Consider the following 26,249-nt stretch of genomic DNA (forward strand, 5'->3'; position numbering starts at 1 on the left):
TATGTGTGTGTGTCTGCCTTAATATCTGACTGGTAATTAGTAGTTGGCCAGTTTGGAAGTTCTGTTCATCTCTCTCTCCTTTCTGCTGATTCAGTCAGAGAATTAACATGTGGTGTCAAGGCGGGGGGGGGGGGTGCCTTATGCATGACGACAGGCGCTAATCTTCAAGGAAATTTACCTTGTATTCCACCCATTAAGGGTACGGTACATAAAAATGGCTTAATGTCTCTTTGAAAGTGTCAGCAGGCATGTGTGGACCACACAGAATGGGCTTCACTGAAAGTAATAGAGTGAAATTGTCTACATAATTATTTTCGTTGGATTGAGAATCAGCAGCCCTCTTTGGGTTCAGGAAATAAACCTCTGTTAAAACCATCTGGCACTATTCTCAGAAGAGATGTTATTACAGGGCCACTTCCCTCTAAAACTGTGAGTCAGGAGTTCGTGAAAGGAGGCTCATATGTGTGAGAATGAACGTCAAGTTTTCTTCTTCGGGCGTAGTTGCGAAGTCAGATGGTGTCTTGCCTTTGTCACAAATGCCGCCATGATCCCTGAGTGTAAGGTTCTTGGGAATAGGCAGGCTGAGCTGCGGCAGCACAGCCATCTCACGTATAAGTGTTCTGAATTATTAGCTGGGTCAAGGAACTCTGTTCTTAAAAGAAATAAAAAATTGCCCTTAATCCAGTGACGCGTGATTTGTCAACACTGAAAACACATCCTAAGGTCGGGATAATTACATTCTGTCTGTCCAAGCCCTTAATGCAGATTCAGTTGGCTTTTTTTTTTTTTCTTTTTTGCCGCTTTGCTTAGCATTCATGGCTGTAAAATTTTCCTCTGAACTACTTGTTGTCACAGTGCTCCAGAGATAGCTGTATTAGAGGGAAAACTGAAGTGAGTGCCGTTTGTATAATGGCTAAGGGAACACTTGGGGATGAACCAAACTGGGTAAATCTATAAAATAATACCCATGGTATTTTTATATTATGTATTTAACTACACAATACAGTGTGTACGTTGTGTTGAATCATTGTGGGTTTCACCTTTTTTTTTTTTTTTAAGTTGGGGTTAGTCTTCCTGTTTAGTCTTTGCACTAGGAGGACAATAAGCAAACAGTTGATATTTATTCACTTCTGTTATTAGCCTGTAATCTTACCAGAACCCATAGAGCTTAGTCTGGCTGTTGGTAATGCTAGGAAGTTAAAATGTCTTCTTGAGTGTCAGGCTCTCAGTGGGTACTTGGTGGATATTAAATCCAGCTTTTCATATCCTAGGGTTAGAGGCAAGATAGCCTATGATTGAGGATGGTTGAGAAAGCTTTTTCTCTTGCCTTGGGTATTTTTGTAGTGAACACTTTTTTTTTTTTTAACTAAGTAAAATCGTTGACCCACATTCTGGATTCATTCATTTATTTATTCAACAAATACTTATTGGGTACCTATCATGTGCATTTTGAAAAGTGCTGTGGGAATTTAGAGATGACTTAGTCATATATATGGCCCTGAAAGAAGCTCAGTCTAAGGGAGATAAGACATTAATGACTGTGATTGTGTGATAGAAGGTGATACAAAATGAGAAAAAGGGCATAAGAAAGGGGTTGAAGTGACATTAACATTCAAAAGCAGTTTTACTTTTGTTTTGGGGGGAGGTAAGGAAGGTTTCCTGGAAGAGAAGGCTTTTGAGCAGAATCTTGAAGATGAGTTACTGATCTTACAAACTTATTGGCAGATATTTTAAATATCAAATTTTAGGTAAATAGCTGGTGGCTTTCAAAAGACTAACACTATGTCCCTTACTTTTAAGATAAAGGGGAAAAAAAAAAACACCTTGTTCCTATCTTCATTTGCAGTTCTGTTGATGGAAGTTAGCACCGAGATCTAAGATCACATGCCTTAATCTTTGGTTCAGGTAGTTCCTTCAGCCTCAACTATCTTCTGCTATTTTCTGTATTACCAATATAGGACCTACTCAACATTTAAGACTGAGTTCAAATGGTACCTTCTCTAGTACATTAATAAATCCACCATTTTTTTAGTTCTGTAATCTCCTGTACTAGAGCTGTACCAGTACTAATGTGATAATGTCTTGCACATTGTAGATATTCAGTTGAATTTAACTTAATTGAACACAAGTAGATCAGGTAATTGAATTAACCTCTTTAATACATATTGAAATTTGTTCTCAGATTAGTGTTAAGGTATAAAAATTTATACTGTGAACTGGTACAGAAAATTCTAGACCAGCCTAAGGCCTAGTTTTGAATTAATAGGAAATAAGCCCATTATAAAATCAGTAGAGGTAATAATCACATTTTTCCAAGGGACGTTCTAAATGGCTCTAGATTTCAGCAGCCTTTGGAGTTTAGTTTCATATAGGGAAAAAGAAGCAGGCTAAAAGTCTTCAGGCCAACTTGGTGGCTCAGACTCTTTTCAAAGTTCTTTTATATGTGTTTATTAGTTGAGTTTGCAGCTCTATAAATGATATCACTCATACTGTTTGTATTGGATCCCTGCCATATCTCCATCCATAACAGATGGATTCTTTTTTTCCATTCCTATATACATTCTTTAGGGTTTGTTACTTTCTGATAGACAACAGGAGTGAGAGTGCAGGAAGGGGAGGATGGAGAAGAGGGATTGAGTCTATTTGTATGTATTTCTGTATTTCTCTTAAGCTTATTGGATTGGCAAATGGTAGGATGAGAAGTGGACAAATATCTTGCCCGTTGGGATTTAGGGAGCTTTTGGGAAAGAACCTTGCTCAGAAGATATGCTGGGGAGGATGGTTAATTTTAGAGATTTTTGCTGTGGCTTCATGTTTTCTTTTGCTTTCCCTTATCTTAGATGCTGACTCAGATCTCGGCATTTTCAATTTAATTTTTAGACCACAACAAATTTTGCTTACTCTCTGACCTGTGCAAGTGATAGGTACAGAACCACAATCTGACTTGTGATTTGGCCCAGAAAGGACTGATTGCCATGCTGTTGTGAGGCTTTTAGGCTAGGTACTTCTCCCATTTCTTTAAAATAACATGACCAAGATTGAAGTGAGAAGGCACTGTTCACGCTTATAATTACATCACCATTAGAAGTATTCTTATAAAAAAGATGCCCAAGAAGCAACTAAGAATATGAGTCTGAATTTGAAGAGAGGCTGGAGTTGCATTTTTGGTCATCCCAAGAACTCGAAGCAATTGGTGTTGATGAGGTCGCTGGAGGAGTGGGTATAGAATGGGTGGAGTGAGAGTTATCCCTTTTACCATTATGGCTGAATTAACTTTGTGCCTTTGGCCCTGGAGTAGAAGGAGATGCTGTTCTCTTGCCAGGCTCCCTTGGGCCCCTGAAGCAACAAAAAAGCAGCATCAGAAATCTTCAGTGACCGATCCATGGTTTGCATCCTCGAGGAGGAGGCTGCCTTCTCTGGTCTCCATGCACCACGGATTCTTTCTCTTTCTTCCTAGCTTTCTTTATTGACTCCTCTTCCTTCCCTACCCCTTAAATGTTGGTGCTTGATAGGGTTCCTTTTTAGATACTCTCCTCAATTCATTCTATACCCATTCCCCTGGTGACCTCACTGACTCCAGTGGTTTCAAGTTCTTGTGTCTACCAAAAATGCATGTCCAGCCTCTCTTGACTTTGCACGCATATTTCTAGTTTGCTTCCTGGGCATCTCCACTGGAACATGTCCCATGAGTACTTTCAAACTCATGTCCAAAACAACGTGATTCTCCACCACGAACCTCCTCCAGCTTTTCTATCTTTGAGTGCCCCGAAGTTCACCCATTTGACCAAATCAGAAACCTGAGACTCATTCTCTCTGCCTTACTTCTTATTACATCTACTTATTCCACCTTTTGTTGTCTATGTCTCTATTCTATGTCTCAAATATGTTCTCTCATCTCTATTAGCACAGCTCTAGCTTTCACACTCTCAGTATTTATCTCCTGGTCTATAATTTAACAATAATTTCCTAACTGGTTTCATGCCTCTAACTATACTCCCTGCTAAATCTATCTTCCCCTGTAAGTAAAGTGGTCTTACTACAATGTAAAACAGCTCAGGACACACCCTTGCTTAAAATAACTCAGTGACTCCTGTTATTTACAGGATGAAGTTCAGACTTGGTGTGCCATAATGGACAAGGCCCCTCGCCATCTGACCTGCCCAGATGCCTCCCACACACACTCCTGTGGCTGAGCAACGGATATACCTAATTACTTCATTTTCTACTTTTTCTTATCTCTGTGCTTTTGCAGCTATTGGTCCTATTACTTAGAATGTCTTTCTTCTCTGTATTTGCTTGACCAAAACTTCTACTTATTCTTTAAGTCTACTCGAATGTAGATAACTCTCCTCTGGGAGCCCTTTCTGACCACTGTAGGAAGTTAAGCATTTATTCTTTGGCTTCTCTTTGGTTTGCCTGTTCATACCTTGATTATGCTGTTCATCAAATTGCTGTAATTATTTATTTTTATGATGCCTCTCCCAGTACACTGTGAGCCCTCTAGTTTAGCGTAGTTCCTGGTATATAATAAGTGGTTAGGAAGTTTTAATGGATAAATGAACATTATATTGAATAGTGGTTTTACCTGTTCAGGACATTTTTACCTCTATTACATTTCATCCTGATGACATGTCTGTGATGCAGATACTTTGATCTTCATTTGACAGATAAGGAAGTTGAGTCATAGGAGGATGTTGAGTCATAGAGGCAATAGATTATTTACCTGAAGTCCCACAACCAAGTTAGTAGCAAAGCTAGGAATAGATTCCAAGTTTCTTTATTCTCTGCACAGTCAGGTCCAGATTAACATAAAGGGATTCTCCTTTATAGTCAAATACACTTGGCTCAGTTTTTTTTTTTTTTTTTTAGCTATTCCATTAAGTTCACCAATTGTGTGTGTGTGTGGGAGTATGTGCGCGCACATACGTGTATGTAACCCATATGTCAGGTGAGGAACATAGCATTGTTGATTCTTAGAATTGGAAGTTAGGTAGCCCATCATTTTATAGATGAGGAAATTCTGTACCTGAGAAGTTCACTATTTGCCGTTAGTGGAAAACCCACATCTTCTGACTTAAGTCATGGGTTCTCTTTCTTACTATACTTTGGGTAATCATCATTTCTATAGGACAGTTTTACTGTTGAATCTCAAGGGTTGTTTGCAGGATTTGTCAAGCTATTAGGCCAGATGATTCTTGGGAAGAGCCTATCCTTTGAGCAGAAACAATATTATTTCCGTGGACATTCTCAGTGAAAAGTCTGTGAAAGAGATAGGAACCAGAGAAGAAGGAATCAAATATGATGTTCTTTATCACTGATTGTCTCACTTTTCCAGATGGCGTCAGTTTTTTTCCAGTGAGCATCATAGATTCTTGAGCATGTTCCATTTTGAAATAAAACAAAGGCATTTAATTAGGCCGAAGGATAAGAGCTCCGTATAGCAAGGAAAGGTATATTCTATAGTCGGAAGAAGTTTTGGTGTCATTGTGCATATGTTGTTGTTAGGTGCCGTCGAGTTGTTTCTGACTCATAGCAACCCTATGTACAACAGAATGAAACACTGCCTGGGCCTGCGCCATCCTCATAATTGTTGCTATGTTTGAGCCCATTGTTGCAGCCACTGTGTCAGTCCATCTCATTGAGGGTCTTCCTCTTTTTCACTGACCCTCTACCTTACCAAGAATGATGTTTTTCTCTAGAGACTGGTCCCTCCTGATAGCATGTCTAGAGTATGTGAGACAGTCTCGCTGTCCTTGCTTCCAAGGAGCACTCTAGCTGTACTTCTTCCAAGACAGATTTACTAGTTTTTCTGGTAGTGCATGGTATATTCGATATTCTTTGCCAATACTCGTGCATATAAAATATGATATATATTGGGCTTTGAGAAGACAGCATCTCTAATAACCTAGAAAGAGACATTGACCTCATATTGTTTTGGCTGGACTCTCCTTCTCTGTACATATATGCATGTATGCATATAAAAGAGATAATATAAATTTATGACCACATATATGTATGTGTGTAAAGGACAATACTTTATGTATTTCACATGGACAAAAGAAAAAAATTCTCCAAACTGTCATTACAATGAAATAACTCAGCATGCAGCCAGCAGACAGAAAGCTGTAAAACTTAACACTATACTTACTTTTGAAAAACAGAAAGAGTTGTCTTTTTAATTACTTGCAGGGATTTATCTCATAGGAAAAGAAGATACTGAACTGGTGTCTCTATAGTTTTTGTTTTTAAATTTAGGGAGTGAAGATGAACTTTGTGACAAATGGGCACCATTTGGCTTGAAAGTAATGCACTTTTCTAATTTTCTGTACCTTGAAAATTAAGAAAAAAACGGTAAAACTTGCAACCTTCTAACTCCATTTAACACTCTTTTAGATTCTCTTTTATATAACAATAACTTGATCCTACTCAAAATACTTGGCACCTTTAGTGACAGAGTGGAATGTAACAGCACTTTAGCAGATCTGAATGTGAGTAGGCAAACTCCAGTAGTTTTGGAATGAAGAGGTGAGTTTTCAGTTCCTTATTCAGAGTTCACAGAAGATAAGAATACTGGGATTAACACAATAGACTCCGTTCATTACACATGGCTGAATAAAGCAATTATCTGTCTATCAAGACTCCAGTAAATTGTGCAATAGCATTAAGGAAGGGTGGATGGATAGATGGATAAACACTATTCCATCGGAAAAGAGTGCTGATATATGAGGTAATCGTTTGAGTTTAACTTGTAAAAACTGTTTTATTTGGGAGTTTATATATCATGTTACCCTTACAGCTTAGAGAGAAAGGATCTTTTTTTCCCCTCTCATATTGTTGACTGCATTTTTCAGTTTCTTACCCATCTGACTTTTATTAGGAGGGTTATTTCAAAAACATCTCTTGTTTAATCATGTTTAAACAATCTGTTTAAGACCTGTTGTGTAGATATAAACACAATACTCCTTTAATGTAGTAAAACAGACTTCTGACAGACACAGCACATAACAGACACCCATCCATTATTGCTTAAGCTGCTGCTCCTTCCATGCCTGACCTGAGAGGGTAACCACAGACCTCAGCTGACAGTATTTGCTGGTTAGAAGACACTGAAATGCACCATATTAATGTCTAGCAAGCAGAGAATTGCAGAGCGGCATACAATTGGAGGGGCCTTAGACTAGATTAAAACTAAGTACCTTAAATCTGTTTTAATGGCCGTGTTTACATCTCCTTTTTCATTCCTTTAAAAAAGTAATCAGGTTTCGCAAGCGTTAAGAAAGCCACCTCTTCTTGCCAGCTGGACTAGGTCCAGTTTAAGCAAGAAATTTTCCCCCCTTTTCTTCTGTCTTTTTCTTTTTTCTTCTTCTGTGATCTCCACTGCCATTCAACACAGCAAGACCAGGCTGCGGGAGGGAGCTGGCTGACTTTCTCCTTGGTTATTACTTTTTAACATTTTCTTCCTGTTGCAGAAATAGGAAAATTGAGAAAGATGTTCTGATGCTGTGGCACCAAATGTCAAGAGAGGGGCCCTTGGCACTTTTTAATTACTTCTGTGGAGTGTTTTCTCTTTGCTTAAAACACACATAACACATGCACAAAACCATAATAATGAAAGAGAAACAGAGAGGCTCGCATGCTAAGGGAATTCAGCCAGGATCCAGGAATTGCGTGACAGTCCGTTTGTAAGGCTAGTTGTCATTAGACTCTTTGAAGAATAATGCCAACCATGTTTAGCTGGATTATTGGCAAATAAACAGTGATGCTTCTTGTTCATGTATGGAAACTACCATTTCCATTGCTAAAAACACTACCATTAAAAAAAAAAAAATTCTTTACATCTCTCACTGGGATCTCTGTAAGTGCTGGTAAGACAAGGAACTGTGGTGTGAGAACATATTATAGTAAAAGAAGGCAAGGAAATGTTTTCAGAACAAATACTTTGGTTTTGACTGAGTTCGGGGGAAATAAAGAGTAGACACAGAGAAAGAGATCTTTTGTTTCGTTTACCAGAAAGTGAAGGGAGAGATGAAGATTCAGATGGCCTGGGATGATTGTGGATGTCGGGGTGTAATTAGTAGGACAACAAGATATGTTGTAATAAAACAGAGTCAGAAAGACCGGGTATAGTGTAATAAAATCTTTGAATTAAACTTCTCTGCTTTTTAAAAATTCTGTCCTTACTAGGTGTCTTTTCATAAACTTTTCTTTCCTTCTGTGGCAGCCTAGTATATGAAAAAGAGAGCTCAGTCAGGTCAGGACACTAGCTTCCAGTATCACTGCCTAGTTCCATGACTTTTAGCAAGTCATAGTATTTTTCTGGGCATCAATTATTTTTAAAATGAAGAACCTCTCTGGTGAAGTCCATATTCTCTTCCACCTCTGAAAAGTTCTAATTCATATGGTTTTAGTTTGGTTGGGGGTGAGGAGGGAAAGAAGTATCCACTGGATACAACAGGCAGACAAAGTCAAGGATAGGAAGATTGAAACTAGAAAGTAAGTGCCGGAGAATTTGGAGATAAACAGGCATAGTAGATTAAAGGTGTATTAGGAGATGAGAGAGGGGCTCCGGTGAAGTCAGCGAGGTTCCCTGTGAGCTCTTTTTTCCCTGCCTGCAAAAAGTATTACTCAAATCTCCTCTTGTACAGTTCCATTATGCTTTCATCTAGTCTGTCTTTAAAATTGTTCCATCCTTTTTTTTTCTTCTTACTTCCCATGAGTTTCTTTTTCTTTAGATGCCTCAAGTTTGAGTCCATTATTTCAAGAAGAGGGCTTATACTCTAAACATACGTTTGTTAGAATTTAATCCCTGATGTCTGACTGATACTGTTGTCGCATGATAGCCCCGTCCTTCTTCCAGATATTTTATTCCTTTGTGATTTGCCGCAGCCTAAAATCTAAAAGTTATAAAGGAACTTAACATTTATGTACATGCAAATTAATATTTCACAGTTCTTTTATTTGTATCTTTATTGAAAGATTTTTTTTTTTTAACTTTCCGAAGCTTAAATTTAGAAAATGGTTGGCCTTCGTTAATCTCTCTCACGCATATAATTATATTTAAAACATGACTACATATGAGTTTGGGAGACTGAACTTTTTAGTCACTGATCTAAACTGGTGCCTGTTATTATTAAAAGAAAACAAATACAGTTTTTAACATTTTTTTCTATGAACTGGAGTTCCTAGAATATTTCTATGGAGTCTATGGCTTAACAATGTAATTATGTCTCTTGAGTAGATTATGTTTTTCTTCCCATAATTATGTTTTTACCCAAGAGACTGGAAAGGCTTCAGACCTCTCTTGGGTGAAATTGTCCTTTCTCTGTTCTTCCTTGATAAACTGAATCCTACATGCCCAACTCACTGAGAGGGCTCTTGAAGCTATGTGGGAGTGATTATGATTTTTTTCCTTTAGAAATTGGTTTATATATTAAGAGGGGCCCTTAGAGAGAAGCTCTGCTAGCTCATTTTTGAGATGCCATCAGGAAGAGTCTCCTGGAAGGGAATTTGTTTATGATCTGCGGTTCTCTGTCTGAAGCCACAAACTACCATTGCTCTAGGGTTGTCTCCTCTCACAGGCTGTCCTGTGTGAGCTCTGGGGCCCCATTCATATGTCTTATTGTGTGGCTGTTAATTTCCAGTGGCTCAGAGGGTCTAGACGCCTTAAACATGAAGACGGTTTCTTAGTCTACTTCATTCTTCTCTCCCAGAAATATTTTTTGACCTGAACCAGACAGCATACTCTTAGGAAAAAAGATGACTCAGCAGCCTTTCCCACCAAGGATTGTAGAGTCATCAATTTTTCTGTGGGAAATGTTTCCCAATAACCAGACTTTTTTCCCTCCTTACTGTGAAAGCACAAAAGAAGAGATAATTTTAAGTGTATCTATGGTTTCATTTATTAATTCAACAAGCGTTTGTTGTGTGCCTTCTCTGTGCCCAGGCACCAAGTTAATGCTGGATATAAGATGTGATACCCCCCTCGAGAAGGTCACAGTCAAGTCCAGAAGATTCTAAGATAATAGGGTTTGACCTTTTGTATGAATGTTTTATGTCCATTTATAGTTAGTTAATGCTTACTGAATGTCTACTGCATTTAAACATAACCACATGTGGTAGACAAAAAACAGTTGTAGCCACTCTCAGTTTACTGAGATAGAAGCCAGAGGGGTCACTGAAGCCCTGGAGATAGAAAAGACCAGTACAATGTGATGATCAAGTTGATACTGGGAAAGGATTTCACCAAATGGTGATGATGGAGACAGGGTGTTCCAAGTGGAGGAGACAGCTTGGGCAAAGGCACAGGGCCTCTTTGAAGAACTCTGGTAACTCCAGCGTGACTGGAGCATAGGCTGGGAGCAATACAGTTGTAACTATCAGAAATGAGAGTGACAAGGCACCTTGGAATCATATTTTCCAGGTCTTTGTTTGCTAGGCTGAGTGGGCTCTATTTAATTCAGTAGACAGTGGAAGACAATTGAAAGATCTTGAGCAGGTACGTAACATGAATGTTAGGATTTGGGGGCTGACAGGACTTTAGAAGTTATGGGAGCTAGCCCTTCATTTTTGGTAGGGAAGAGGCTGAGGCCCAGAGAGTTATACTAAATCCATTTTTTTGGTTGTGCGTCTAGTTGGTGCCCTTTTTAATATGCCAGGCTGTTCCCTGGTGTTGTATTAGCACAGGCAAGAAGTTAGGAGTGGTTCCAGTGAGAATGGAAAGCAGGGGTTCATTGCTGTAGAAACTGTAGTAATAGGATTGACTAGATGATGGGATCTGGGGAAGGGAGGTGGCAAAAATATACCTAAGCTGGGTTTTGAGACTAGGAGACTAGAAAATGGTGATATTAATGGAAATATGGAAATCAGAAGAGAAGCTAGTTGGGACTGTTTGTGGTGGGGAGGGACAGGAGGCATAACTAAACATTACTAGAGTATAGGTCTTTGATTTTCTAGACTTCCACAAGGCAACAGTAGTCATCTAAATGTAAATAGGGGAGAGTCACTTTTCTCAATGGTTTTTTCATTCTCACAGGTATGTAGGAATGCAGAAAATCAAGGTTTTTAATCTAGAGCCCTAGTAATTATAAAGTATTTGAATCAGAACTTTACATGCCTACCCTAAGAATTTACTTTAGTCTGTGTAATCTTCCCTGTCATATTATTTTTGCTTAAAACCATCTAAACTGAACTCCCAAAGATATACAAAGGATTACCCTTAGTTGGAGAATTCCAAGTAATACCATTTGGAATTGAATTATTACTTGAAAATGAGTCAGCCTTGTTCCCTAAAATCTCCCTGAAACACACTCCTTCATGTACCAGTTTCAGAATAGAGAGATTAGAATTGAAGACCTCATTATTTTTTTTCTAGAACTGCTGTGGAAGCAGCTCTGATGATATATAACCACTCTACCCTGAAAAATGGTAATTCTGATGCAAGTCCTCCCCTCTTGTCCTTTAACTCCAAGGATCATTGTCATAACATTCTTAAACTGTTATATCCTGTGGCTTGAGCCTTAGAGTATTGGACCAGATCTCATTCTTTCACATACTTGGTGACAGCAAAATTAGCTAATGTCTCCCCAGTCACCCACTCCTCCACAGAAGCCTGAATGCATGGTAGAGAGGCTCACGGGCTGCCAAAATATCATTTTATTGCTCAGAGGATAAAAAAAATCTGTCTTCAAAGGGCAGATTCCCATATGTATTACATAATTTAAAAGAGATAATGTGTAGTTGTAAAACTAGATGTATCGAGTGATTTGAAGAATGGTGTGCCTCTGTTTAGACTGATATCATGTATGATTAGTATCATCTTGTCTCACAGACATTTATTATCATGTTTCTGTCATTCAGCCCTCCAGCTAGCTTTCCTCCTTCCTTCTGTGCTTACCAGATCCTACTCAGTCTTCAAGGACAGGCATAATGATCTCATCAATGAAGACTTCCTCTCTCCTTCTGGGCAAAATCAATTGTACCTCACCTGTACCTCCCATTGCACTTTATTATTTTTTTTACTTTTTTATTATGAAAATTTTCAATCATACATGAAAGTAGAGATTATATTTGATAAACTCCCATATACCCATCCCCTTAATTTTGTAATTAACATTTTGCCATAGTTGCTTCATTCATTATTTTGCCAAAATATTTTAAAGCAAATCCAAGACATCATGATATCTGACCCCTAAATATCAGGTAACCGTTCTAAAAAGAAGGATATATTCTTACATAATCACAACAAAGACTACTTCCTTAGTATTTTGAAATAGTCTGTATTCAGATTTCCTCAGTTGATCCCCAAACCATAGGGTTTTAGTTATTGCCTTCACCACAGTCTGTCTTTGGTTATATTTAGTTGCTTACCTTTTGTTCTCCTAAACTTTGAACTCCTTGAAGGCAAGGACATTGTCTTATGTATTTTTCTATCCCCTTCTGCTTACAGTGCCCAGTGTAACTAGTTAATAGATATCCAATACACACTAGTTGGGCTAACTGACCTGAATGTAGACCTCATACTGATTATTTACTGATGCTCCACTGCAGATCTGTCTTTCAACTTTACTTATTATATTTAAAGATTGTATCCTCATGATACCCAGGAAACAAGTAAATACATAAAAAAATAAATTAATCAATTAACAACGCGGATTAAAATACCACTGTAAGAAAATGAACTGCCAAACATCATGTCCTAGTGATCAGCAAAATGACCCTGCTGTGAAACCCTGGTGGCGTAGTGGTTAAAAGTTATGGCTGCTAACCAAAATCCACCAGGTACTCCTTGGAAACCCTCTGGGGAATTTCTACTCTGCCCTATAAGGTTGCTGTGAGTCGGAATCGACTCGATGGCAATGGGTATTTTGGTGACATACAAGGGTAGGCCACATTATGTGGCATACTCCTGGTGGCAAACACCTTGTTTTGTTCTTTGTTAGTGCACTTTGGCATCATCTAGAAGGAGTGCTCTCGCTGGTGCTGTGCATCATGTTAGGGATATAGTGCCTGTGAGTGTGAGGTTCTGGTTGGGAGGCCACGTTGCTCTCTAAAGTTGTTGAGCATTTCTCAGTTTATAAAAATGGGCAAAATGGGTCACATCACAGAGGCAAGTTTATTTTCATCATTCACTTACCACATTTTGAGGATCTTTCATGTGCCAGTTTCAGATGTATGCTCTTTGAAAGCAGAAGTTATAATGGCAATATCACTAACTTTCATTGTGAGTTGGCTGTGCCATTTAGTTATTTTCAAAACCTTTAACTTCAAGAATTGTACTTAGACTAAAAGGGCTGGTTAGAGAGGAATGGGATGATTGGCTAGATGCTTGCTTAGTGTCCTATCAGTTCCTTGTGCATCTTCGCTCTAAGATGTGTGAATGCTGTGACCTTTTGATCATGCTTTCTTCTTGTGCCCCTGAATTTATTGCAACAAAAGTCATATTCAGCCAAACACGCTCAACTTTCTGAAAGAAATCTTTTCTGAAAAGTACTGTTTTTTTCCATTTTAAGTTTACTTTTAATCCTGAATTCCCCTGTATGACTGATGTTGTACTGTTACAATCTGAAATAAGCTGGTTGGCAATGGAGGGAAAAGAGCCCCGGAGCAGGAATCAGGAGACCGGAGTTCTAGTCTTGCCACTAACTATGTGACTTTGGGGAAGTCACTTCCCTTCTCAGGTACTCAGGGTCCTCATCCACCAAAGAACTACATTGCTCTCAAATTTTAGAGTCTAAATGACGTCTATTGTTCTTTCAGCTCTTTGATTCTAAATGCCTTTCAACAATGATTAAGAATTAAAGTGAGAACAACTGGAGTTTTTTTAGAGAGAAAGAAAGCCTCTGCTTAAATGAATGTCCTTTATTACAATTTCTTAGGAAGCACCAATATGGACTTGTCTCTAAGGAAAGTCTCCCCACCTGCCCCTCGGATTCGCTAGATTGCAAAATAAGAAGAGAAGAGGATTTGGGGAAAATGTAGTGTTGTAATATGATATCCTGGCCAGAAAGTTTTTCTTTCAACTAAGGTGTTTATCTAAAAGAGGAGACTATTCATTTGTTCATTTATTGCATAAATATTTATTGAGCACTTACTGTATGGCAGGTACTGAATTAGGATGTGAGGATACAGCTGGAAACAAGACAGACCACTCATTCTCACGGGACTTATGACTTGAAGGGGAGACAAACAAATACACAAGCTAATTACAGATTGTGGTAAGAGCCATCAAGGAAATAAAAAGAGGGTGTTGCTTGAGAGGCTGGGAACCTGCTCTGGTTATGGTAGCAGGCGAGGCCTTTGAGAGAAGGTACTGTTCACCCTATGGTCTGAAGGATGAGAATGAGCAGACAATGTGAAGAATCGGGGAGAGCATTTCAGGAATATGGAAAGGCATCAGGATGGGGAACTGAAAAGGAGACAGTGTCAGCTGTCCAGAGAGAGATGATGGGGTCCTGGACTCCGATTGTGCCAGTGTAAATGGAGAGAGCTGAATAGATTTGAGAACTAGTTTGGAGATAGAAATGGCAGGACTTGGTAATACACTGGATGTGGGGAGTGAGAGAGAAGGAGAAATCAAGGAAAATGTCTGAGTTTTTGACTTAAGCAGCTAAGTGGCTGGTGCTTTTTCCTGCAAGGGGAAACTATTAGGGAGGAATAGAGTTGTTTGTTTGTTTGGTGGAAGAATCAATAATTCTATCTTGAATACAGTATATTTTTAAAATACCTTTGAAACATCCTAGGGGAGATGTCAAGTAGGCAGTGGAACATACAAGCCCGGAACTCAGGACACAAGTCAGGGCTGACCCCAGAAATGTGGGAGTCATCAGAGTGAATAGGTAATATTTAAGCCATGGGACTGTGAGACCTTCTTGGGCAGTGATTCTTCACCCTGACTGCACATCGAGTCATGTCGGGAGCTTTTAAAAAATAACTTTCCTCAGGACCCATTCTTTGAGATTCTGATTTAATTGACCTGATGTGGGGCTTGGACATCCATATTTTCCAAAGCTCCCTAGGGGATTTTCATATCCAGCCTGGGTGGAGAACCATTCACTGATCTAGGAAGAAAGTGCAGCTAGAGAAGAGGATCCAGGACTGAGCTGTTACGTAAAGAGTCTCAAATATAAGCAACTGAGTAGCTGGTATCGTTTCCTGTGACAGGGGGACTATTAGGGAGGAATAGAGTTGTTGTTTGTTTTCCACTCTTTTTGCCTTCCTCCTGTTTGGAAGCACCAATCTTTGGCCCTTGGATGAGAGTTAGTCCTTCCTGCACCATGGCAGAGTCCCCTGTCCTTGACTTAAGTTACTGTGTCCTTTGTATCTTGTGTTCTTAATTTTCTGAAGGGATTGCTTGAGTGCTGAGGATTTAAGTACGTCTTCTTTCAGCCTGTCGTTTGAGTGCCACACCTGATGTGGTTAGTGGTAGAGGGTATTTGTCATGGTTGAAAGATGATTAACCTGTTCTGGTTTTGCTTTCCAGCAGACTGTAAGAATTTTGTTGTTGTGGTTGTGGTGGTGGCTGAGAAGGTGCAGGTATCTACAAGGAAAAATATATATTTTTTGTATATATGTACCCACAGATAGATGTTCCCTCTAGGCTATCTGTAGATACTTGATAATTCATCTTTGAAGATAATTTCTAAAAAGTCATTGAGGCTTTTAAAATTTCACCTGCTCTTAAATTTTCCATGGTTACCACTGCTATTCCAAGTCCTAGAATCTTGCCTAAACCCTCCTACTGCTCCCCAAAGCATGGGCTAAGAGAAAATAAAAGTGAACTCACACATTCACACTGAGATCATATCTCATACAGTCTCCAGGAAAACCTAAGGAAAAGGCTGTAGAAAGCACAGGCAAAGCTTATTAAATTTTCTTAAGACCCATGGCCTCTATAAAGTCTCAGTGCATAAAGGAATCGTGCAAGATCATGTAAGCCTTTTCCTTAGTCCTCAGGGAATCTGCCATTCCAAAAATATGACTTATTAAAAAGAATAACTTCCAGGGACAATTCCACAAGCTTTCTTGTTAATGTTTACAAGACATCTCAATACCACACCAATCCTTTTTTTTTTCTTTTTGGTGAGGAGCGGACTCCATGATTCTCACTCGACAAGTACTACGTAATTCCCTAATTGTGAAACTAGTTAGACCCAGCAATATGTGCTGATGAACGTTTGGTGTGTTAGGCTATGGCCATCTGTTCAGGGTAATAGTTGAGCTGCTAACTTTGTAATTGAATCCTTGCTGCTGCTTCTGCTTGCATTGAAAACTGCCTTGGCATGTCACCATGCTTAGCTCTTAGGCTTCTGACTCTTTCAATCTGGATATTTTCAGTCCTCCATAGCAGCTGAGAGAGGAAGGGGTTAAAAACTAGAATGCCAACATTGATGAGGCCACATGATGACTAAGATAGCTCAGTCAACTAGCACAGGGACTCTATTCGAGTCCAGGATGTGTTTGTCAACAGCTGAGGACCATGGACTAGTTGTTCAACCTGCAGTTCTCAGTTGCTTCATTGATGAACACCATACTTGTCTGAGGTCTAGGAGCTGTTTTGGGTAATCTCTAAAGGTCCTTTCGAGTTCTAAAATCTATTTGTAATCCAGATAAATAATCGTTAATGGTAGTGAAAACAATCATTAACAAACAGTGAGTTTCTCTAATTTTTCCTGATCATTTTTCTTCTAGGTCCAGGCCCTATCTTATAGCAGATGCCCAGAGCTTGTACTGGCAGGAAGTAGGGTGGTGGGTGCATTTCAGTTTATGGGCCTAGTTGGAACACGTTTGGCTGTGGAGACAGCTACACTCATATTACCAAGCCTTGGCTTCCTGTGTGTTTTCTTTGGGCTGGGTAGGCAATGAAAAAGGAGACAGGAAAATACATTTTGGGGCAAATAAAATAAGGAATTTGTCTTATGAAGACAGCTTATAGTTGGGAAATTCTAATGTTCAACTTAACCCTATCCTGATATATTCCTCTTGTCTTGTACTTAAGTAGAAGACAAGTTGTTCTCACTACCCATAGACTATAACTTCCCATTCTTGAAGGCTTTTAAATAATCCTTCATTAAGGTTTTTTTTTTTTTTCTTTTATAGATAATAATCCTAATTCCCTTAGTTTTTCTTCAAAGGACACAATTTTAGTGGCTCTTTTTTGAATCAGTTTTAGTTACTTTAACATTTTACCAAAATATTTGGGCTCCATACGAGGGCCTCAGTGGTACAGAATATGGAGGGAGGAATCCGCAGTATATTTCTATTTATGTTTTAGGCACTGCACTAGTTTACCACAGCACTGTCCGACAGATTTATACTTCACTAATGTTTTACCAAGATTCAGGTGTTCTTCTGTTATACCAAGACAGTACTGTAGTCTTTTGCTAAGAATGATTTGATGATTTGATGAAATAGTAGTGCCCTGGGTATATTTTAATATCCTGAGTTTCCTTCAATTTTAGACTTGAATAAACTAGAAGAGAGACAGAGAAGTTTTTTTTTTTTTAAATTACGGATTCTAACATTCACATGTTACCCAAAGGATATTTCTAATTTTTTTTTTTTTTAAAAAACCGCAGTACTAGGTTTAAAATAAAAAGCTGTTTGCTCTGATTTAACATAGTTTATCATTCACTTCCGAACTTTGGCATATCACAACCTATCTAGATTCTCCTTGAGAATTTGAGTTTCCTTGCCTGAAAATTAAAAGGCAATAATGTCTGATTTTTTCCCTCTTAAAGAGGTTCTAGGTTTACATTTTGAATTTTCAGAAAAGAGTCTCAGTAAGGTATAGTTGTAACACGAAAAGGAATAATGTCACTATGGTCATCGTGGAAATTTGCCTTTGACAGATGGGTTTGATCCACAGCTGCCCCGACCTTATGTAATCTTTGCTTCTGCCCCAGCTGTGGGACGGTATGCATTATGTGCAGGGATTCTCTTAACTTTCAGAGGGGGTTCCCCCCTGTATGAAACGAGCAAACAAGCCCCGACACACACTGACCGTTCCCACCCTTTCACTGAGAGGGCCAGAGAGCGAGGGGAGGCGCCCAGGAGCTCCTTCTGAGCTCCAGCTTCCTGGCTTCTCTACTACTGCTTGACTCTTGAGTCGACCTTTGGGAACCTCCGCTTCTCCATTTCTGGGGCAGAACTAGGAATGATTGCCACCAGACAATGCTTATAAAGCAATTTGAAATGGAAGGCATTATATAGACACATCATTATAAATATCAGTATTGATAATTCCTTGCCTTAACCCCCCAGTATGTATGTTCACATATCTATTTAGCATGGTCAATTGTTCAGCTAATTAATATGCTTTTATTTTATGATTTGCTATTTCCAGGGCACAGACAGAAGCTTGATGACTCTAAACCTAGTTTGTTCTCTGACCGCCTCAGTGATTTAGGGCGCATTCCTCATCCCAGTATGAGAGTAGGTGTCCCGCCTCAGAACCCACGGCCCTCCCTGAACTCTGCACCAAGTCCTTTTAATCCACAAGGACAGAGTCAGATTACAGGTAAGACAGACTCATAGGTTTCACCTGCACAGACTCTGGCAGGCTGGGGGTGAGGGGCTACCAGATAAGATGTGTTCACTTCAAAACTCCTGGAGCTGTGAAATGGCTTATTATTCAAGAATCAAGACTTGAAGATACCGATTTCTTCTTTTTTATAAAAACAAATTCCGATATTCATTCAATAACTTCGGGATAAAAGTTTGGGGAAATTTCTGCTACTGCTGTGCTCAGCAGCAATGCCAGTCTGCACATTGGTGGAATGGTAATAACTATGCTCTTTGGGAGAATGTTTGTTAAAAGTTTCTTTATTGTGTCCAGGTCCTGCAGGGGATAACATCACACCCTCACTATTAGAAAATTAGTGCTACTGTCTCAGGTTTGGGCTTAAATTTCTTGCGCGTATAACTACTTCATTCAGTTCGCATGAAAATTGCCCAGGGCTAACAGGAAGTCTTCATTGGTAGTTACAACGAAAGGTCAATAAGCGGCTCATTGGGCAGACAGAATTCACATTTAGCTTCAGTTCCTCATGCGACAGACACTCCTCTTTGTACATTCTGGTAAGCTGCTTACTTTGCCTTCTTCTTAAAAATTAACATCAGCATCACATTACAGATTAATCATTCACATTTGGTGCAATAATACCCCCAGGTCCCTTTTTCTGTCCCACTGGTGCAAAAACAAATCTTATTTTAGGACTAGTCTGATGCTAGGTCATGGGGACGAGAGGTGTTGATCATCGATCTTTAATTTGCAGATCACAAATACTGAGAACTGGAAGGAACACTACACATCAGAGAGCTGCTGTCTTTGGCAGAGGTGGACTAGAATAGAGGGAAAATAACTTAAAACCTGTAATAAACCCTCAATATGAATCTTTCCTAATAGCTAGATTTTTTTTTTCTATTTTTTATAGTGGTTAGGTTTGTGTGTCCAGATGATCTCAAAACAAAATTGTTTATAAATTAAATGACCTACCTCTTTTTCTTTTTCACCCATGTTAGGTAAATGTACTCTTAGATACTATAGTAGGTTTCACTTTCTGTGGATATATGTATATTAGGTTGACTATCTGGGTATACCTGAATATATATTTTTAAACATAATGCAGAATTATAAAAGTACAATGTCTAAACACAGATAAATCTGCAGCAGGGAAGAATCTTAGAGCTTTGTGGAGAATGGCCATGTATTAGCCTAAATAAAACTCTTCATGTTGATATGTAGGAATCAAAAGGTTAATGTGTTCACTAGACATATGTCGTTGATAAAAATGCAAGGGTGAAATTCAGACTAACTTGTGAATTTCAAGCTTATAGCTATAGGTGCTACTGCATGTAAAATAGTTGACTTTAGATCATTGATTGAGATTCATAATAAGTGTCCCTTTGTCTTTTTAAAAAATTTTATTACAGTAAAAATATATAACAAAAAGTTTTCCATTTTAACCACTTTTAAGTGCATAATTCAGTGCTATTAATTGCATTCACCATGTTGTGCCATCCATTTCTAAAATTTTTCATCACCCCAAACAGAAACTCAGTTCTCCTTCAACTGCAACTCTCTCCCACCCACCCTTGGTAACCACTAATAAACTTTTGTCTGTATGCATTTGCTTATTCTAGATATTTCATACAAATGAGATCATATAATATTTGTTCTTTGACTTACTTCACTCAGCAAATAATATTAAATATATCCAGTGAATATATTTATTGGATAGCTTCTTAAAAATGAAAATACAAAATGAATTAATTTCTAGACATGATAAGAGTATTAGCTTTGCATTTTGGAATTATAGTAGTAGTAGAATTGATCTGAAAACCCTATGAAGCATAGTTCTACTCTGACACACATAGGGTTGCCATGAGTCAGAATCGACTCAGTGGTAACTGGTTTTTTTTTTTTTTTTTTTGGTTTAGAATTGATTTATGGATCAGTCTTTTTATTTTTTAAACATCCGCAGGTATGGGCCCAACAACTTTTCTCAAACTTTCCAAATGTGCAGATGCACACACATGTACCTGCCACCCCTACCCACATGGAGAAAGACGTGTGAACTTTTTCTAAATGCTCCCATATTCTTAGTGAGATAACAAGTGTCTGCCTGTAGCCAGGATGTGCAGACTTCTACCATGACCCAAGTTGTCAGGGAAATCCAAGAACACCCATAGCAGCCACAACTTAAAAGTCAACCGTGTATATTTAATAAGTTTTTAAAGTCTGTTGAATAATTTCCTTTGTGACTTACTTATGTTGCTAGTTACATGACTAAATCATTTGGTTAGTAGGAACATTTCATAATTTATTATTTGTCTCTGGATTAATTTTCTTGCTTATTTAATAAGTGTGATTTAGGGCCTATCACATGTAGAGAATTGGGTTTTAGATAGTATGTGGGAGAGAAGAAAATTGCTGTCCTTGAGATGGCCTTTTAGCCCTTGCATATCCACGTGCTGTGCTCCAGATTGTAATGTTATTGTTCCTTGAGTACACCCCATGCTTTTCTCTCTGTACCTCTTTGCTTAGGTTATTCCGTCTATGATCATCTCTGTCTGCTCACAAGATTCCAATCATCCTTCAAGGTCACGCTATATGTTCTCTCCTTCAAGAGCCCTGGAACCTTCACCCAGAAGTCACCTATCCTTCCTCTAAGCTTTAGTTGAGATTACCTTATTAATAAGTTTCTATGTATTTCTTGTTTCTACCCAGCTAGACTGTAAATTGTTTGAGGGATTTATTACAGGGATTTCTTTGCTTTTGTGCCTCGCACAGTGGTGGTTGTTGTTAATTGCTGTTGAGTCGATTCTGACTCATGGTGACCACGCATATGCAGAGTAGAACTGTTCCATAGGGTTTGCAAAGTTGTGACCTTTTGCAAGCAGATTTCCAGGCCTGTCTCCCAAGGTGCCTCTGGATGGATGGTTTTGAACTGCCAACCTTTTGGCTAGTAGTCAAGTGCTTAACTGTTTGTGCTACTCAGGGACTTCAGCACAGTGGTAGCTTCTCATTAAGTGTTCAGTTAAATGTTGAATGAATGAAAGTTTAGATGAGAAGAAATCAGTACAGGAAGGTCTGGGATATCATATCTTTCTCATTTGTATTAATTGTTTATTTAAATTTACTATCCCAGGGTGCCATTGTGCCCTGATGATGAACAATAATAGCAGAAATCACATTTCAATATAACACTTAATACAGTTAAGCCATTTGGTTTTTATTCCAGATTAGGACCTACATGGTTGCACGATCAGATTTTAATTCTGCTTATAAGCCTTGACTATATAGATTTTGTAACTTTTTTGCAATATGCTCCATCTGCATTTTAGTTCATGTAATCCTTTGGACAGAGACGTTTGTAACAGGAAGGGCCCAGTTACCTCTCATTGGCTTGGTGCTCTTGATATCTCAAGCTCTTATCCCTTAACTGCAGATAATGATCACAGTTGTATAGTCACCACTAGTTCTCCCACTCGCCAACGTAAAAGACAAGTTCCACTCCCAGAAGGGCCAAATGAAATTAGAAATCATAAATTGAGGAAGTCATAAGCATTTAATGTTTCATAATTAGTGTTCTCCAATGTCTCTCACAATTCCTAGGGCCAAAGGGTGTAGTTATGCAGTAGGCTGGCTTCTCTGCAGTGCTGGTCTAACGGTGTCACTCTGTTGAAGTCTCTAATGGCTTATGTTCTGCCTTTGAGCCCAGATCCTCCCCACGGTTTCCTGAGGAAGTTGCTTCCTCTGTACCTCTCTTTTATCATTCAGACATCTGCTGCCTGTCTTTGGGTGCCAGGAAACACCTAGTCTGTTACAAACGTCCACTTCTTTTGATTCAGAATGTGGTAATAGCAGTGGAATAAGGATACTATGTTAGAAGATATCTGTCAAGATAATCACTGTTTTAAACTTAGTACTCTCTGGAAGGGTCTACTACACCTCTGTAAAAAGAAAAAAGATGCTGATTCAGTCCCTGGGGTTTGGTGGATTGGGACATTCATCTAAACTCTGGGGATGGGTCATTATTGCTATTCTATTATTCCTTCATTCAAAAAATATTTATTGAGTGCTTACTCTCTGCCAGGCATTAGTATGAGCGAACAAGATAGACATAGTTTCTTCTCTCAAGAGCTTACATTTTAGTGAGGGAGAGGATCAATAAATGAATGATTAAACACATATACAGGATAATTTCAGATAATGATAAGTTGTGTAAGAAAATGAAATAGGGTAATGCCATAGGGAGCAACCTGGGGAGGGGGAGGACCTAATTTTGGTTGAAAAGCGGGGAAAGGTTCTGTGAAGAGCTTTGAAGATCTCTGAGGAAAAGCATTTCAGGCAGTGGGAAAACGCACACAAAGTTTCTCAGAAAGGAATGAATGTGTCATGTTCAGAGAACAGGAGGAAGGTCAATGTAGCTGGACCGTAGTAAACAAGGAGAATGATACAGAAGGTCAGGCAGGAGCTAGATATGCAGTCTTTTTTAAAAAAATTATTTTATTTTGTTGTTGAGAATATACACAGCAGAACATTTATCAATTCAACAATTTCTACATGTACGATTCAGTGACATTGATTATATTCTTTAAGTTTTACAACCATTCTCACCCACATTTTCCAAATTGTTCCTCCCCCATTAACATAAATTCACTGCCTCTTAAGTTTCCTATCTTTTACCTTTCGAGTGGCTGTTGTCAAATTTGATCCCGTATAGATAGTTCTTAAAAGAGCACAATGCTCAAGGCAGACATACTTTACTAATTAAGCCGAACTATTGTTTGGTGTAAAGAAGACTTCAGGGGGATATTTTTGGTTTAAGGTTTAAAGATTATCTCAGGGCAATAGTTTTGGGGGTTCATCCAGCCTACATGGCTCCAGAAAGTCTGGATTCCATGAAAATTTGAAAGTATGTTTCGCCTTTCTTCCTTTTCAGATCAGGATTCCTCTATAGAATCTTTGATCAAAATGTTCAGTAATGGTAGCTGGGCACCATACAGTTCTTCTGGTCTCATGGCAAAGGAGGCAGTTGTTCATGGGAGATATTAGCCACATATTCCTTTTTAGATACACGGTTTTGAAGAGCTTTGTTTTTTTTCTGATTGAAGGGTTGTCAAAGTCATTGAAGCAAGGACATGACATTGTCTAATTTACTTTAAAAAAATCAGTCTGGATGTGGTGTGCAGAAAGGATCATAAGAAGGCCGTGGTAGAAGTGGAGTTATTATTCAGGAAGCTACTACAGTAGTCCAGGAGAGAGTTAAGGGTGATAACAGCGGAGATGGAAGGACTGGGAAAGATTCTGGATGCTTTTTTTTTTTTTTTTAAATAGACTTTGCTGATGGTGAGAGAAAGACGGGACTTCAGGGTTTTTGGCCTGGGCAACTGGAGCATGGTTGTGCCGTTTACTGACATAGGGAAGACTCAGGGAGGATAAGGTTGTAGTGGGAGAGGGAATCAGAGGAGCAATCATGGAGAAAAGAAGAGGACACTAAGAAAAGAGATTTGATGTCTCACTCCTATAACAGCTCATAAAACTTCCCTTATAACCACCCAAGAGGCTCCCCACACCCACTCCCCACCACCACTTCTAGGTTGCATGATTCCGTTTTGTGATTTCTTTTCTCCTTTAAAGGCTATTCTTGATTCCCAGTTCTTAAAAGACATGTCCCTTTTTTTTTTTTTAAAGCACTCGTTGAAACTTAGTTTATCCTGTATGTAAATGCTGGAAGGAAGCTTATAGGACATTTTGTCCTGGCATTAGAACCACATTAGCAGTAGCGTTTCATCCAGAAGTAAATTCTTGTCACTTCTGCACATGCTGCTGGATATTCCATTGTGTTATTGACGGTGACTTTCTTCTTTTGTAATGTACAACCAATTCATTTGAAGTTTCAGCAACTATTTCTTTTGGATTCTAAAATGTGCCATCTTATTTCATGCTTTCTCCTCTGCTTGCACGCCATTCCTTGTATTGTTTTTCCAAGCACATTTCTGTTCTTTCCTCAAAACTCAGCTCAAGTGCTGCCACCTCTGTCAGGCCTCTTCTACCTACCCCAGCTGAGTTAAGGCTCCCGTACTACCTTGTACAGAGCTTGTTTATATCAGTTCCACATTGTGACAATTATTTGTTTACATGTCTATCTCTTCCACTAGAATTTGAGCTTCTCAAAGTCTAGGGTCATGTTTTATTCATCTTTGTGTCCACAATATCTTATGTAGTGCCTACCACATAGTATATGTTTGGTGACTTTTGGTTTAGTGATGAATGAATGAATGGACCATTGACTTTTCAGTGCGTATGACCCATTATTATCCTAGCCTTAATGTTTTTCTAGTACCTATTTGACTGAGTTACTATTTGTTACCGTTTATTGATCCTTATTGTATGCTAGGCCTTGTTCTAATGAGGTTAACTCATACACTCTTCCCAACAACTCTTTGAGACAGATGGTATTATTAAGCTCATTTTCAGATAAGGAAACTGAGGCTTAGAGAGGCTAAATAGCTTGCCCAAGGTTTCACTTACAAGGGTTTTGTTTGTTGTTGTTGTATGCCACTGAGTTGATTCTGACTCATAGTGACCCTATAGGACAGAGTAGAACTGCCCCATCGGTTTCCTAGGTTGTAATCTTTACAAGAGCACATCACCAGCTCTTTTCTCCCATGGAGGAGCTGGTGGGTTTGAACCTCCTACCTTTCAGTTAGTAGTCGAGAGCTTTAACCGTTGTGCCACCGGGGTTCCTTCACTTAAAACCAGTAAGTGGTAAATACAGGAATTAACATCGGGTTTGCCTAGCTCCAGGACCTGTGCTCTTAACCACCGTGCACCCTTGGGAGGCTGCAATGTATCTCCATCCCAGCTCAGTTTCTTCTCATTTCGGTAAATAAAAACTTACATTTATGTAGTTCTTTACCATTTACAAATTAGTTTTACATGAAGTTCTTATTAAATCCTTAAAACAATTCTGAAAAGTATTTATGTTACAGATAGAAGAAATTGATTCTTCCAGAAATGACTTGCTAAAGGTCTCTTCAACTATTCTGGTTGACTGTGAGTTCCAGATTTTTAGCAGGACCGTCATCCTCATCCCCACCAAGTGGGATATGTGACACATGTCAAAAGGGGTTAATTTATTTTTCTTCTCTCCTTTCAATATTATTTAGGATCTTCAGAGAAAATATTTTCATAAAAGGGATGCATTAGGGATATCTGAATTATAGTTTAAAATACAGTATAATCATTGTTTTTAATAACTGAATGTAGTTAATGTGAGACATGTATTCAAGGTAGTGTTTTTGGGAATATTTTGAAAAAACAGCCTGCCAGGCATCCTGTAGAATAATAATAATCTTACCAGCAGTTACCTTGACTAATGTGAAGTAGTTTCCATCCACATTCCTTCAGTCTGATTCTGTATTTCCTTGACAAACAAGACTTCTTTAAATATTAAGAGGATCTCAGCAATCAGACCAGCTGGGATTAGGCTGTGTATATGTTTGGCTGCCCTGAGTCTCAGTCTACTCTGCTTGCCCTGAAACATTTACTAGCATAATCCTTTCAGAAACAGGAAAGCACTGTCTCAAATTAGTATTCTATTCTAGTGCTGAATGACCACATGATTTTTTTGATGTGAAAGAAGTTGGGAGGTGAAGTAGGTGTGGGGCGGGGTGGTGGTGGCTGTGAGTATGAGGGAGAAGGAACCCATAAGAGGCTCAATCACTGTTGGTGAGCAGGAAGA

General features: G+C 38.8%; 1 protein-coding gene across 2 annotated transcripts in view; it reads left to right on the forward strand.

Moving 5' to 3' along the window:
• Positions 1–26,249, forward strand: part of RUNX2 (RUNX family transcription factor 2) — a 137,388-nt gene that overhangs the window by 59,538 nt on the left and 51,601 nt on the right. For both annotated transcript variants that reach the window (XM_023734244.1, XM_023734245.1), the window contains one exon: positions 18,341–18,514. In XM_023734244.1, the coding sequence (XP_023590012.1) occupies positions 18,341–18,514 (174 nt within the window). The remainder of the gene's footprint in view (positions 1–18,340; positions 18,515–26,249) is intronic.

Source organism: Trichechus manatus, unplaced genomic scaffold (assembly GCF_000243295.1).
Source record: "Trichechus manatus latirostris isolate Lorelei unplaced genomic scaffold, TriManLat1.0 scaffold00065, whole genome shotgun sequence".
Lineage (NCBI taxonomy): Eukaryota > Metazoa > Chordata > Mammalia > Sirenia > Trichechidae > Trichechus > Trichechus manatus.